General features: G+C 38.1%; 1 protein-coding gene across 23 annotated transcripts in view; it reads left to right on the top strand.

The window, feature by feature from the left end:
* The first annotated feature begins 6070 nt into the window (after window positions 1-6070).
* The window catches only part of RGS7 (regulator of G protein signaling 7), a 211448-nt gene continuing 202737 nt past the window's right edge, over window positions 6071-14781 (top strand). For 14 of the 23 annotated variants that reach the window (XM_015857784.3, XM_085541275.1, XM_085541284.1 and 11 more), the window contains exons 1-2: window positions 6071-6258; window positions 7221-7328. In XM_015857784.3, the coding sequence (XP_015713270.1) occupies window positions 7251-7328 (78 nt within the window). In that variant the 5' untranslated portion in view covers window positions 6071-6258; window positions 7221-7250. The other 9 variants (XM_085541276.1, XM_085541279.1, XM_032443894.2 and 6 more) reach the window with 4 other exon arrangements.

Genomic DNA, 14781 nt, shown 5'->3' on the forward strand with positions numbered 1-14781 from the left:
TCTGTTTTTCAGTCTCTTGGGGCTCTGGAGAATTTAATTAAAAGAGCTCTCATTTCAGTCAGAATGCTATATAGAGTTTTAAAAGAATGAAAACTCCATTTCTTTTTGTGAGGATATTAGTGTGAATATATATATATATTTTCTTATGTACTTATATAAGTGAACAAAGTCTGGCTCAGTTTGTGATGCACAGTCAGCCAATTGACTGGAGTTGACTTAAACCTTTAGAAAAACAAAATGACCTTGGAGGGAAGAGGCTGTTTGATTAGATTATATGTGGATGTAAGGCAGGGAGTTTGTGAATGATTGGGGGAATTTTGGAATGAAATGCAGGGGTAGGAAGGAATACGATGAACAAACCTTTTTAAACTGCTGAGCTTTTTTTTTTTTTTTTTTTTTTTTTTCTCTCTCCAGTGTGTTCAGCTTGGTGAATTAATTAGATTAAGTCACATCACTCCTGGCTGCTGGAAGGGAAGGGAATTCCGGTTGTAGCTTGTGAGCTTGTTGAGCTGAATTTGGCAATTGTGGAGAACCTACGGTAGTGTGGTGCCACCATTTTCTCTATAGCTGGATAGCTGCCTCAGCTTCTATTGTTTTTGTGGTATGTGGAAACCTGGGTTACTGTTGGGAAAGTATACTGGAGGAAGTTAATTATTTATTTCAGTAAGAGAAACCTTTTTGGGCAACTGGTAAACAAGCAAATAAACAATCCCTCCCAAACTACAGAATGTTTTAGTACTGACCTATTCTAGAAGTTTCTAGAAATTCTTTTTGTGTAAACAGGGGAGGAGTCCTTTGTGGAGTAAGGAACAATTTTCATTTTTCAAAATTTGTCAGTTTTCCCTAATATCTCCTCATTAACTTCTCAAATTGATCTCTATTTATCAGCTTAATTCTTTGCCATGTGAATTATTCTTCCATCTAGTTTCCGGTGACTCCTGGTAATTCCCTTATGGTGCCTTTCAACAATTAATCTGTTCTGGTCTGTAACCATGGCATTCTTGCACATGATGCACATATCTCCTTCCCTAAATGGTGTTGGAGTTCTCCTTTCTCTAGTCCTTTTATGATAAAGGATTCTGAATCAGTGACTTATTTCTAATTAATCCTTAATAAGTGGCTTATTCTATTTTGATCTGAGCAAATACAGTCCCATAAATCAGGCCTGAATGATTTTCTTCAGTAAAAGGATTATGCTAATTTAACACTTGGGAGTTGTTGTTTTTTAAGCTGCAAAAACAACAATAAAACCCCAAACCAAAAGACTGTGTTTTTGTTTTGTTTTCTTTAGTTGTTTGTTTTTAACCTGAAACCAGTGTCAGCTTGAAAGGCCTGATGGCCTTTCAAACTAATGGCTTGGCCTGAAAGAACTAAAGCTATAGAAAAAGTCATAAAAATCGCAGCCACTAGATGATCTTTGAGGTCCCTTCCAACCTAAGCCATTATATGTTTCTCTGACTGTGTTTTCTTATTTCATGTAAGTTGCTCAGTAGTTATGACACTACGTGAGACATGAAGCATTTCGAAGATGTGGATATTAGCCTATAAATTTATGTATTTATTTATTCATTGCAACCCAGGAGAGTGTCATAAGCAGCAAGTATTGTAAGAGATGCTTGAAAACAATAGACTCTTATTTAAAATATTTTATCTGAAGTGGAGAGCAAGCGTTCCATTTCACATTTTCTAGGTTCATTCTATCGGTAATGTTGTGTCACAAAATGAAAAAACCTCTCCAAGGGCTGTTTTGGGATTTGGGGGAGCAGGATTCTCAATCTTTCTTCAGTAAGAGAGGATGCCACCATAAGATGCAAATGTGACTAAGACAAAAAATCTTTCCTGTATGTTTGTTCTATTCCTACGTGCTAAAGTGATTTTTTTTTTTTTCAAGTTGGTGATTTTGACTTAATTAATCTTGAATATTCTGGAAAATTTTCAAGGAGTATTGTGTAGTATTTATTATTTTTGTAAACATTGTTACTAATCGAGGAAATAAGGGTGTATAGCTGATTGCAATAGTTATTTGTTTGGAAAGAAAATTAACGTTGATAGTTTTGTATATCAGTTATCTACTGTAATCTCTTTAACTGAGAAAGACTGCCCTCTTTTGGACGTAATTAGAACTGGTTTAATTGCCAAGGCTACAACTACTTGAAGTTGCCCTGCTTTGTCTATAGAAGCTGATGAATTTCCATGGATGAATGAGATGGATACTACTTTGATATCAAAATCTATGTAGCTGTGGTTATCTATGAGAGTAATAGTCAACGTCTTCACCGGAAGATTTAGTTACTTGCATTTAAGTTTCATATCATGCTATGCATGATGTATATAGTGTGAGTATATCATACTAATGAGAATGTGGGATTTCCTTATTTTTGTTAATTTCCCCTTCATCTGAGATTATGCGTGACCATAACCTAGCATTTCTTTTGTTGCTCTGTTTTATTGGTTCAATTTTTTTTTTCCTCATTAGAGTGTTAGTTACTTTTTGACTTTCTAATTTTAAAGATCCTCTCTTCTGTGTTTTTTTGTTTTTGACCCCTTGCCCTAATAAAATGAATGCATAATTTGATCTTCTGCATCATAAATTGCTAGAAGTAATTAAACTTGGCAGGTAGGTGGCAAACAGGTTGCCTGTGGCTTAAGAATAAGCTTCATGAAGGAAACAGTGAAATTTAAGTCAGTCCAAGATACACTTTTAGCAAACATATACTGTAACTTGTAGTATTTTGAATGGCATTTGATGACCTACATTAAATGGATTCATTGTCATTCATTTCTGAAAGAGCAGGCATTCCGAACTTCATCAGAAAGGCTGTGGATTTGACCGGGAGTCTCTAGTTACTAATTCAGAGCCTGACACTAAAAAACACTCTCAGGTCTGTAGGATCATAAATATACCGGCTAGACTAAAGTAGAAGGACTGTCTTTGTGTGTAACTGTGCTAGCAGAAAAAACCTTTAAGGCAGTACAGTAACAACTCATGTCAGTATTTGGGGTTTAAAGCCTAGATGACAAGGTTTCTGTTAGTTTAGTGTATTAAAACGGTGATCGTTTAAAACGCAGTTGTGTTTCAAAGGCTTCATCATGGAGCTAGATCATGCTGTTCTAGGAGTTTGCACATCACGTCTACTCCAAGGAACATTTAGTCTAGGTATAAAATGAGATAATTGATGGATATAGACAGCATACTGACGTAATGCTACAGCACTGGTCAGTGTAACAGAGATAAACATTTCTGATCTATTTTAAATCCAGATAGAAAAAAACATCCTGGCATTAGTGTTTTGACTTAAAACACTGTGTTATGTGTACCATGTGCATATGATATTATTGGAATACTTGAGTTGTATTGACAATGCCAACTAAACAGAGAAAATGTAGTCACCACCTTGCTAAATCATGTATGCTTTATTGCCTTGTTAGATAAAGCTGCCCCTTGGCAGCCTTTCCCATCGTCATTGTTTTATTAATGAGTAGTTTTGCTTTGCGTTTTGAAACAAGACATTCCTCTTCTGGCAGACCGTGCTTTCAGAGGATGCTAATGCTGATTGTATATGAAATGAGTGATGACTCTCAATATGACAAGATGCGTAAGTAAGTTATGAATTATGAAGCCTTTTATAGGTTATTGACCAAGCATATCCAACTGTGTTAGAATGAAATTATCATATCAGTTATGTATTTTAAAAAGAAATTAATTTATTTTTACTCCCATTTATGAAGCTGTCCACTCCGGGGTCTGTTTCATCACAAAATAGTGGCGGACAGAAATTTTGTTAGGTTGTTTCTGGTTTTCTCTTCTGTTTAGCCCTCTCTGAGATTAAAGCTTCTTTTCCATTTTGACAATGGATTAGCTGATGAAGTGAAAACTTCTTGATATGCTTCAGTGTAGCAAGGCTGTACTTAAGAGATAAGTAGCAGTGATTATTGACTGACTTCTATTTTCAAGGACAAGATTAAAGACTGTGAAGTATCGCTCCTTTTGATGTCAGTGGGCAAACATACTGACTTCAGTAGGTCTAGATTGCTGCTCTGTCTGCATACTTGAACAAATTTACTTTAGAACTTGTTTTCTTTGAAAAAAAAATTAATTATCATAAATCATAGAAACCTTGCCCAATTAGTATGGCATTTCCATTTTTTTTTTCTTTATTTGTGAAATTAACCAGAATGTTTAAGAAAAAAGCATGATTGGAGGCAGCATAGCCAAAATTCTAACTTGGCAGGGGATACCCCTGCCTTTTTTTTTTTTTCTTTTAAAGAGATCTTCGGAATGTAAAAGGTTGGTTATGAGTTGCCTGAATTAGTCAGCTTTGTAGGGGAGTTTTTCAAAGGCACATAATCCCTGCCAAAATCTTTCTGTTTACAGCAAATAGGTAGATTAGAGATGTCTTGTAACGACTTTGTATGTAGTCCAAGAATTCCAGGACAAAATAATTTTGTTTTCTGTAGTGTTTTTTTTTGTTTTTTTTTTTTTTCCCCCGCTTGGATTTATAATTAGATGAGGTAAAGTAAGAAAACAAGCACAAGACTTTATTGGAAACTTGCTTATGATTCTTTTTTATGTCCTATAACACAAATTCTATACTGAGTATTGGCTGACCAAGCAAATGAAGGAACATGTGCACAATCAACATTCTTTGTGATTTTCCTCCTCTTAAAATTTGAAGTATATTTTATGCGGTGTTTACTTTTACTCTGAAAGAGAAATTTGAACAGCAGCTTAATAAGTAAGAATACAAGTTCATTTTATTGCCTTTCAACTATTCTTGACATATCTTGGAAGATATTTCTCTTGACTGCCAGTACATTTCTGAGCTACTGCAGTGCTGCTTATTTAGAAAGTGTATGCTGAAGCTGTGGAAATTGTTTTCTGTTAGGTCATTTCAACTTTTACTTCTGCTTTCCCTGAAGAACATTCGTATTTGTGCTTGATCTCTGCTCTCTACTCCAGTGTTTGTTACAGGGTCACTTTTTATACTTTTTCCTCAGCTTTCTGAGAAGTTCACACTGACTGTGTCCTGACTCCTTTACTGTGCAGTGGCCACTGTGACTCTATTTATGCCTTAGCTTGATCTATCATGGTTCACTTTTGAAAGGACTGCAAGATATCTGCAGAGTTTGGAAGGGAGTTAGTGGCTAATGCTAGTTGCTAATAACTTCCTGCAGGATGTTGCTGATGTGAATCTTGTTAGGATGGGAGTAAGGTAGAAAAAGTGGGATGATGCAGTATGTATTGAAATCTCTGTGCTTGAATTACACACTTCAAGCAGTGCACAATCCACAAGGTGAACACACAGGTTGTTGTGTTTTATTATTTTTGTTTTTTTTCCACAAGATTGTCTTAGAAATAAGAGCTTATTTTTCCAAACTAGACACTTTCAAATGGAAATATCCCAAAGCTAACCAGTTAGGCATCTTCTGTTCTTGTGGATGTTGAGTGTGAGGCATTTCAATGCTTTTGGAAAATGAAAGCATTCTAATCCACGTGATGAGCAAGTATGATTTAAGAGACCTTTTTTTTTTTTTTTTTTTTGGTTGGTTTTTATCGTGGTCAGCTCTATGCCTTTGTAAATCAGGCGGCTGCTGCATATTAGGAAAGCAACCCTGACGGTGTCCTGAGGTGTCCTCGGGACTCCTTCCTGCTGGCTAGAACAGACTCGCTCTCTGCTTCCCCGCTGCTCAGAGGTCTGCAGTGCCAACAGGGCACGAGTTCTCCCCAGTTTATGCTGGAAAAAAAAAGAAATACGGAAGTGCCCAGGCAGAGGAACGGGCAGATAGATGCCCGTGTTACTGTCGGGAAATGTGTAAGAAGGAGACAGGTGACGTCTGCTCCCCCGTAGTCTTCCACCGCCGACTCCTCTCTTTCCTTCTCTAGCCCGCATTTCTCTTCCTGCCCAGCCCTCCGGGCCGTCTGATCTCATTTACGGGGGCTACCGCCAGATCCGCAGGCAGCTGCAGTTTCTTGGCCGAGGGTTTCGGCGTTGGGCCGCTGCGTGGCGGAGCGGCGGCAGCAGCGCAGCACAGCAGCACCTTTGACGTGCCCGTTCCCCACGTGACGGCCGCTCCATTGCGGGGCGGGCGCTGAGCTGCCGCCGCTCCGCCAGAGCGGAGAGAGCCGCAGCCGCAGCGTGTGTGTGTGTGATGAGAGATCGCCGCGTCCCTCCGCCCGCCGCCGGCTGACACCCCCAGGAGCAGCGGCAGGAGGAGCCGAGGAGCCGCTGTCACTCCGCACTGACCTTGGCCCGGGAGGTAACCGAGCTCCGCGGCCGCGCCGAGACCTCTCGGTCGCCGCTGCCGCTGTCCGCGGTGCTGAAAGAGCCGCGCCGCTCTGCCCGCAGGGCTCCCCCGGCCATTTGCTGCTGGGAGGTGCGGGCACTGCGGGGCAGGCGCCGGGCGGGGCGCGCCGAGGGCGAGGTGCGGCTCAGCCCCCATCGGGAGGACTGGGGAGGGGTTCGGGGGGGGGGCTCCAGGGGGAGATGTTTGGGGCAGAGCTTAGTCCGCCTCGCTCTCCGCAGCCTCCGGTGCCGTCTGTAGATGGAGCACATTCTTACACCTGCGTGCAAAGCCGGAGCTACGGCAGGGGCTGAGCGTTCAGTGCGGCTCCCGGGTGAGCGGAGGGGGGAGGGCGGGAGGAGCCGGGGCTGGCGGCTCAGACGAGGCTTTGCGGTGAACTATGAGGAAAGTAGGTGAAAGCAAGCGGGAGCGCGTTCTGCCGTGTTTCTTGTTTGATGCCGAGAGAAGTTTAAGGAGGCTGTTCTTCTTGCAGTGTGTTTGTGGATTGTGGAAGTTGCTTTTGTCCGAACCGTGAGGTGAGGGCAGAGCTGAACATAAAGTCGTGGGCCCAGTCAGTCCCCTCAAAACTGTGGTCAGGAGGGTGCCAAGTATCTCTGGTTGGAAGTGTGTATCAGGAGGGAGTGCTTGGGGAGAGGCTCCTCATGATGTGGTGCTTACTGATGTCAGGGAGCTATTTGGAGCAACAATTCATTAATGCCTGAATTAGATTAACACGTTACATTCATTATTTACAGGCAAAAGAGAGTAATGGCAGTAAATGGTAAATTAGCTTCTTTGCTCCAGTGTAAATATCCATAGGAGTTTAGAGCATACGCTGAATCTTATAACGTCTTGGTATAAAATCACGTCCATTAATCATCAAGGAGGGAAGGAGATCTGAGGAAGTGTCTTACTGAAATCACTTGTACCTTTTACAGCACACCAAAAGCGGATCAAATCTGTGGGACATGGCACAAGGAAATAATTATGGGCAAAGCAGCAATGGGGTGGCTGATGAATCCCCAAACATGCTGGTGTACAGAAAGGTAAGCTTTGATGTTCTTTGAAATCTGAGGGAGGTGCTTCGGGAAACGGTGATGTCCTTGACTCTCTTGCTTAGCAAGAGAGACCATTATTTTTACTGTTTCTCTCCGCCTTCCTGAAGAGAAGCTACTGCTGTGCTTTGCCATGAATGGAGCAGTGTGATTTCAGAATGCGGTCACCTGATACGGATTTGGAATGCTTTGGCTGCTGGCATTTATGCTACCTAAGGCAGATCAGAAGGCTTGTGGGAACTAGATCTGTATCTCAAGAACTGCTAGTGACTCTATTTTATGAAGTGACTAGATTTCTTATTTTGAATAGCAAAATATACATTCTTTGACTTTGCATCGTGTTCAGAAACAGTTTAGAACTTGAAATACTTCACGTGTTTACTTCATTTTATGCATGGAAACATATGTGATGGTGGCAATGTGTCAGAGTCTGGAAAATGTTGTGGGCTCAAGTGTTTGCTGGCAAAATCTGTTAGTAAAATGAATGCGTACATTATACTTATCTGCAATCACCAGAACGTAAAACCAAAAAAAAAAAAAAAAAAAAAAAAGACAGTCCAAAAACGGAAACAAAACACAACAACACAAACATGCTCTGGGGATTCTCTCTGGAGAGCATTTCTAATGTAGTTATTCTAATGCCATAAATATACAAATTTCCAGACACTGAGTTCCAACAGTGTGGTTTATGCAGCCTCTACGCTTTCATTTTTGTTAAGGTAGATGCTTGGGGATGTTGTGATGGATTGTTCCATTATTATTTTTCTTTAGTTTAAACATGACAATGTTTCTTATATTTATTATTATTGTTATTCATTGGGAGAGTGACGCATTTTAATAATGGAGAAGAATAGCTGTTCTTGCAAACTGAAATACGTAGTTACGTAACTACTTGTTTATTCCTAGAATGCAGTGCTTTCTAACTTGGTTGTGGTTGTTTCTATCGGGTGGAAAAATCAATATTTTTTTTCTTAGAGAAAAATATTTCTTTTTTTGGCAATTTAACAGTAATAGGAAATATTTGATACATATTCAGATCAGTTTTTGAGGTGAACTGAGGTATCATCAGTAACTATGGTGTTTTTTTTCCTCAGAAATTATAAAATAGTTTCAAAATGAAGACTGATAAATACTTTTTCATTCTTTTTTTTCCATATATGTTGCTAATATCAGTGAGTTTCAGTGGTATTTTCTGTGATTTGCCATCTTGGGGAACTGGGCTTTTTACGTGAATGAGATTTATGAACATAACCTTAGTTATGCATATGTGTGAGAATAGACATCTGGAAAAAATGCAGAATACCTTACCAGTAACTTGACAAGTGTGTTTCAGAATGAAATAATGTGCATGAATTTATATGTAAAAAACGTGCTTTGCAGTTATAAATAAGTATAGCAAAGCTTATGTTGTCCTTCATAGGCTTCTGATATTTCTGAACAGCATCTTTTCATATTTGTTATGTACTTCTGTGCTGAGAAAGAAGTATTTTATCTGCCTGTTTAGTAAACAGAGGAACTGTTTCCTCCTTTGGTACCTGTGTTTGAGTAGCAAGCTGAGCTTGTTATCCACTGTTTTAGTTTGACCTTATGCCACAATTTAACACTGCCCCTGAGCAGCCTCCAGATTAAAAGGAAAGTTCCAAGGCAAGTGAACCAAATGTTGGTGATACAGAGGAAAATTTGAAAATGAGGAGTGGGAATAGGATATAAAGCCTCATGTGGTCACTCAGTGTCAAATTTCTTTTCAGTTTTCTGTAAATCAAAGGTATGGGGATGGTATCAATTTTGTGTCATCCAGTGTAACAGTGGTCCTCCTCTTGATGTTAAAGTGCAAGTGGTGTGCTAAGTATTAAACTTTCACAAATGCTGACCTTCTGTAGTATTATCTGCCTTATTTATTTTTATACACTTCAAAGTATTTATTTATTTTTGGCATAGTAAATCAGAAGGGTCATTTAAGATGGTTAGAGAAAGAAGAGTAAACTAAGCAGTCCTTCCTATGGCAGAATTCAAGGAATAGGCAACAAAATATTAGACAACCTTTTCAAAAATCACCTACCTTTTTCTGTAGTAAGAGATTGGTGTGGTTGAATGTCTTAAAAATTCTGGGACATGAGAAAAAGATAGGTAGAAGTCATTTCACTTCAGAATATATGACCTCTGAATATAATTCTTTAACAGTAACAAGTAAATCATGGGATTCCTTGTAATACATTAGGAAACACAATACTTCTGTCTGTCGTTGTATTGGAAATGAAAACATTGTGCAGAGTGAACAAAGAACTTGATTTGCTGGCTTCATGAAGGACTTATTTTTGTCCAGCTGAAAAAGTATTAATAGTTGTTAAGAAAAGAAGTCCTGTTGACTGGCTTCAGAAGGAAACAGAATTTGAAGCCTTGTATTTTAAATAACACAACTGAAATACACGAATGCTGGAATATTTTTTTCGCTGTAGTTTATACAGTGTCAACACAGGGATTAGCATGTGTTTTGTGATATGTGTCTGCAAGAAATAGGTGAGATATCTTTTAGTGATAATGAAGAACTAAAATTTGGCCATGATGTGTGAAGACAATGCCTTTGGGTAAAAAAAACCATGGTTTTGTAGTTTTGATAATTCTTTTAGTCTAACTTCTGGACACTGACCTAAATACAACCTAAGCTATGTGTAGTTTCAGTCCTGGGTTTCCTAAAGCCTCATTCTGTTAGGAGTGTTTATAGAAAATGTAAAGACAATTCTTTACAGAATGATGTGTCATTATTGCACTTAAAGTACATAGAAACACATTGACATGCAGGCTTGTTTTTTGTTGTTGCTTTTTATTTTTTCTTTTAAATGTCTTTGGTTTGTGATTAGTTACTCATCTGGGAGACTGAAGAAAGACAGGTTTATTCATATGCAGAATAGAGTTATATTAAGTGCAGACAGCATATTAGGCTGTATTCTCAGAGAAAGTTTCATTGCATTCTGCTTTCAGAAATGAGATATATATTTATGCTGAATTTTTGAATTAAATATTCTGTGCATGTCTAACTCTGAATGCTTATTTGAATCTGTGATGGAAAGGGTAGTAACAAACATAAATAGCTCCTTATATCATTTTTACCCTGACGTCTTAAGACACTCGTGTCAGTGCTTTAATGCCTTGGGGAATACGTTTTGTTTTAATAGAATGTCAGTTGCATTATTCTATTTGGCTATCAGCCTAATTAGAAAGTAATGACATATGACACATCATTAATACTGACATACCTTGGAAAAAGTCCTGATTTTTTTTTATTTTTTATTTTTTTTTCTGCCAGTAGCCTGAGGCCAACATGAAAAATTTAAAACTCCTGCTTTTACCGCCTCTCCAACTGAGTCCATTTCAGTCAGCACTTAAAAGATATAAGACACTAGAATGCTTGCTCTTTGCTTGTACAGGAATCTTAGATTTCTGCAACATTAATTTATGACTGGAAGTTAGGTCTCAAACCTCACATTACATTTGAAGTATTGTCTTTATAATGTACAGTTTCCCCTAGTTTCAGAGCTGAACTTATCCTGCTTCATCTTGTGTGTGGCACAGATAATTAAATAAGTAGGAACTGTCTTCTGAAGAACCTCATTTTAGACATACTGCTGGTCCTTCTAAACCTTTGTTTATCTTGTAGTTCTTACTTTTTTTAGTCAAGTATAGACTGAAAGGATTAAGAGTTCTAATTTGGAAGGTTGGTGGTCATTACATTGCAGTCTGAACTAGCTTCATTTGAGAGGCAGTAGCCTTATTTTGCAGCAGTGAGATTGCCTCAGTGAGTTCTTGTCTCTTGACCGAGACTTGGATTCCCTCTGCTTTCCTCACTGCCCCACATGTTAAAAGAGCTTTTGCCAAAGCTGATTAGAATTATTAACGGTGCATCCAGAATTGTAATGAAGCTAATGAGGTGTTCTGTTTTTGTCAGTTGGTCCTGTATGCCATGACCCTTGTATTGAAAATGCTAAGTTTGTGAGCTCTAAGTGCTTCTTATCTTCTGATATTCTTGCTAGAAACTAAGCCTCCCAGATGTGATACTTTAAATAAGGTTGTTGTAAAAGAGCATTAGAACGCTGTTACCAACTTCTTCTAATTACCATTTTATCTTCTACTTGTACAAGTGATGACCTTCTGTGTTGACTGCATATAATATGGTGCTCTCCTGTGGCTTTGATCAAGTGTTCACTTAAGGATGACTGTTAGAAAAAAAAAATAAAATTACACCAGATAACTGTATTCATTAGAGCCTGTGAGCCCAAGGAAGGACATAGTAGGTGGGATTTTTCTAAGTGCTGTCACTCATTTTGATAAGAATTGCTTTGATACACTGTATTTCTGAATGCACTGTCACAACCTATGTTTGCGTCTCGCTCCCAGTGAAAACTGGAGATTGTTACTACTATGTTGTAAGTGCAAATACCAGGACAGACTAAGGAACATAAACCTCTGTCATTACACATATGCACTATTCTTCTCAGGAGAAATTTTATACTGTGATGTTGCTGGAGTTGGTGCAGAGTGTGGATGCTGTTTTTGGTTTCATTCTGACTCTCGTAGATACAGAACTGATTTTGACATATCCACGTTTATGGACCTTGGGAGTTTCAACTATAAGAAGAATAGAATTTTCCTCTCTATTCACTGTGAACATCACGAGGATGTTGTCATAGTTTGGGAGTAGGAGATTATTGTTAAAGTAAACAGATAGTATTCAGGCGGGAAGGAACTTGAAACTGAAGGGCGGTATTGTTACTATATTCTGTGCCTTTTATGTGGTGAGAATACATTTTGTTGTATGCTCTCATCTCTCTTGCATACTGATTTTTCCATTGTGTATTTACCTGCTGTGCTATTTGATGCTGTATCCCATCCTGGAATGGTTATTTTCAATAGTATCTAGAGCACTATATGCTTTGGAATCGTTTGTGATAGCAGTGGTGTAAAGGAATTGACTGTCTCGCAACTATACAAAACCACTGTAAATGCAACCCAAGGAAACTTGATTAATACTTGTACTTGAATCTGCAGGTGGCTGGACCTGCAGATGTTGAGAGGTACACCTGCTCTGTGTATTTACTTTGGTGATTCCTGTTGATATTTTTTTTGCTCTCCTTCTTGTTCTCCCCATCCTTCCACTATGTGTAGAAATGTATAAAGTAATTTTGCAGCAAGAGGTTTATTGCTTTATACTGTTCTGAGCTTGATGTGCTCGGTTCACTAGCATTACTGGACAAATACAAAAACACTGCAGAATTCTGTACCACTGTGCTGCTTTTTTTCTCCATCCCAGATGTGCCATCTGAAAATTGTATGTGCCTGTTTTGATTGTGTATTGTCATTTTTAGTTTCTCTCCTTTTTGCCTTTGAAGCAGTATACATTTGTAACTATGGAAACAATGATGCTATTGATAGTGATGTGCAATCTGAAGTAAGAAACTGTTTGTTTTGAAGTTATGAGTTTTGTTTTCTTTTACTTCAGACGTGTAATGTGCTTTGTAAGTACAGGATTTCTTTTTATAGTGATCTGTATCAGATGATGACATATGAAACACGTGAATCTCTCTTCAAACCAATCTGTAAAGACCGCTAAAAGAGAAGGAATTGTTTGTGTAGTCCATCTACAATTGAAATGACAGATGAAACCATGAAGAAGTAAATAGTTAGAATAAAGATGTCAGCAGAGCATGCCTGTGTAACATACAGTAAAACTTTTCAGGAAAAGTGTTGGGGAAGGAGTTAAGCAGTGGCTGTATAACAAAATACGGTGTAAACATGTTTTTCAAGTATGTCTCTGCAAAAATATTATCTTTTGTAACAGATGCATGCAGTTATTCTCAGTGCTACTAATGGACAAGCTGAGGCTTGACAGTAACACATCAAAGCAGCAGAAAAGCTAGAAGTCTTTATTTTTTTTGTGAAATAGAAAATACTGTTTTCAACAGAAGTGGGAGGCATCAGGGCTCAGCTTGCAAAATGCTACCTGGAATGACTCCAGTGCTTTCCATCATTATTAGTTACTCTATTTAACGAATTACAGTAGTAGGGGGAAGGAGTTGGAAACATGAGAGCTGAGCTGTCTGAGGACCACGGTTTAGGACTGTAACTTCATCTCCAAGGGTGGGAACTGCTTGAAGTTTCTGCAGGCAAGAAGGCTGGATTAAAATAAATAAATAAAGGGGTATATGAACAATAATACTGGCCCCTCATAGCTATCATAACTGTTAGTAAAGTATTTTACTAGGTAACACTTAAACTTCTTAATTGTCAGGGATGAGAGCTTGGCATAAGAAAACAAACAAAAAACCAAACAACAACAAACAAACAATCCAAAACATGGGAGAGAAATGCAATCTGCAATATTTAAATGTCTGTATGTTGTAGCCTGTTAAATTTAATCTTTCAAAAAGACATTCAGATAAAAAGAAAAAATTGTTCAGAAAATGTATATATTTTAAATAGAACTCAATGTTTTAATACTGTGAGAATTCAGGAGTAATTGTATGACAGGTTACATGATGGCAGATTCAAGATTTTTTTTCTTTTCAGGTTGTTGAACTACCCCAAATAAGGAGTGGGTCTGTATTGTGAGCAATCAGTTATTCTTTGAGAAGTTCCATCACACCTTCTCTTTTTCTTCTTTGTGGTTCTTGTTTCTTTAAGGCTAAACCAACTTGTGCTGAGTGTATGTGTTACTACTGTGGTGGGTAGTTTACAATCTTTGGATTATTTAGCCTTCTACAATTGGAGCCTGTTTTTGTTCTCCTGTATATATGTACATGTGTTTGAATATTTAATTCTTCAAATGCTGCTTTGGTTCTTCTGTGCATCTCTGAAAAGCTTTTTTATTTCTGAGGTGAACAGGCATTGGTCTTGCTTTATCTTACTTCTGTTACCTGCTTTTCTTTCAAGCTGTGATACTTCTGTTGATGAATTAGAAACTGGAAAAATGTTATCATAATGTGTTTCATCCTATGAAACATATACTGAAATGAAATACATGAAATCCTATGCCCTTTGCCATAGAAGTTATAAGTCCATTGCCTGTTTTTTCAAGTATTTTACTGTTAATGGAATTTGAAGTGTAGTTGATCTCTGGTGTCATTCACATCAGAAAATGAGAGGTTGCATTCAAATAGAAGATGTGGTGATTTCACTTTATAAAACCTTAAGATCTGAATAGATCCCAAAGCCTGGCTAGATAGAAATGTATCCTTGACATACTTCTCAAATTCTTGTACAGCTTTGTAAGATTTTCCTGAGAACTGAGTTTCAGGTAAAATGAGAATTTTGAAGATGTCAGCTCTTCTGCATCATTTCTGATGCAGTTTGTTTGTTTTCTTCTTCCTTTATCTTATGAAAATCCTGTTCAGCTAATGTAATGTGTAGTTCTATAGAGGAAGGATTATTCCACAGAGAAAGAGATATCAAG

This window comes from Coturnix japonica, chromosome 3, assembly GCF_054131305.1.
Source record: "Coturnix japonica strain WE chromosome 3, WE-NBRP24, whole genome shotgun sequence".
NCBI classification, from domain to species: Eukaryota; Metazoa; Chordata; class Aves; order Galliformes; family Phasianidae; genus Coturnix; species Coturnix japonica.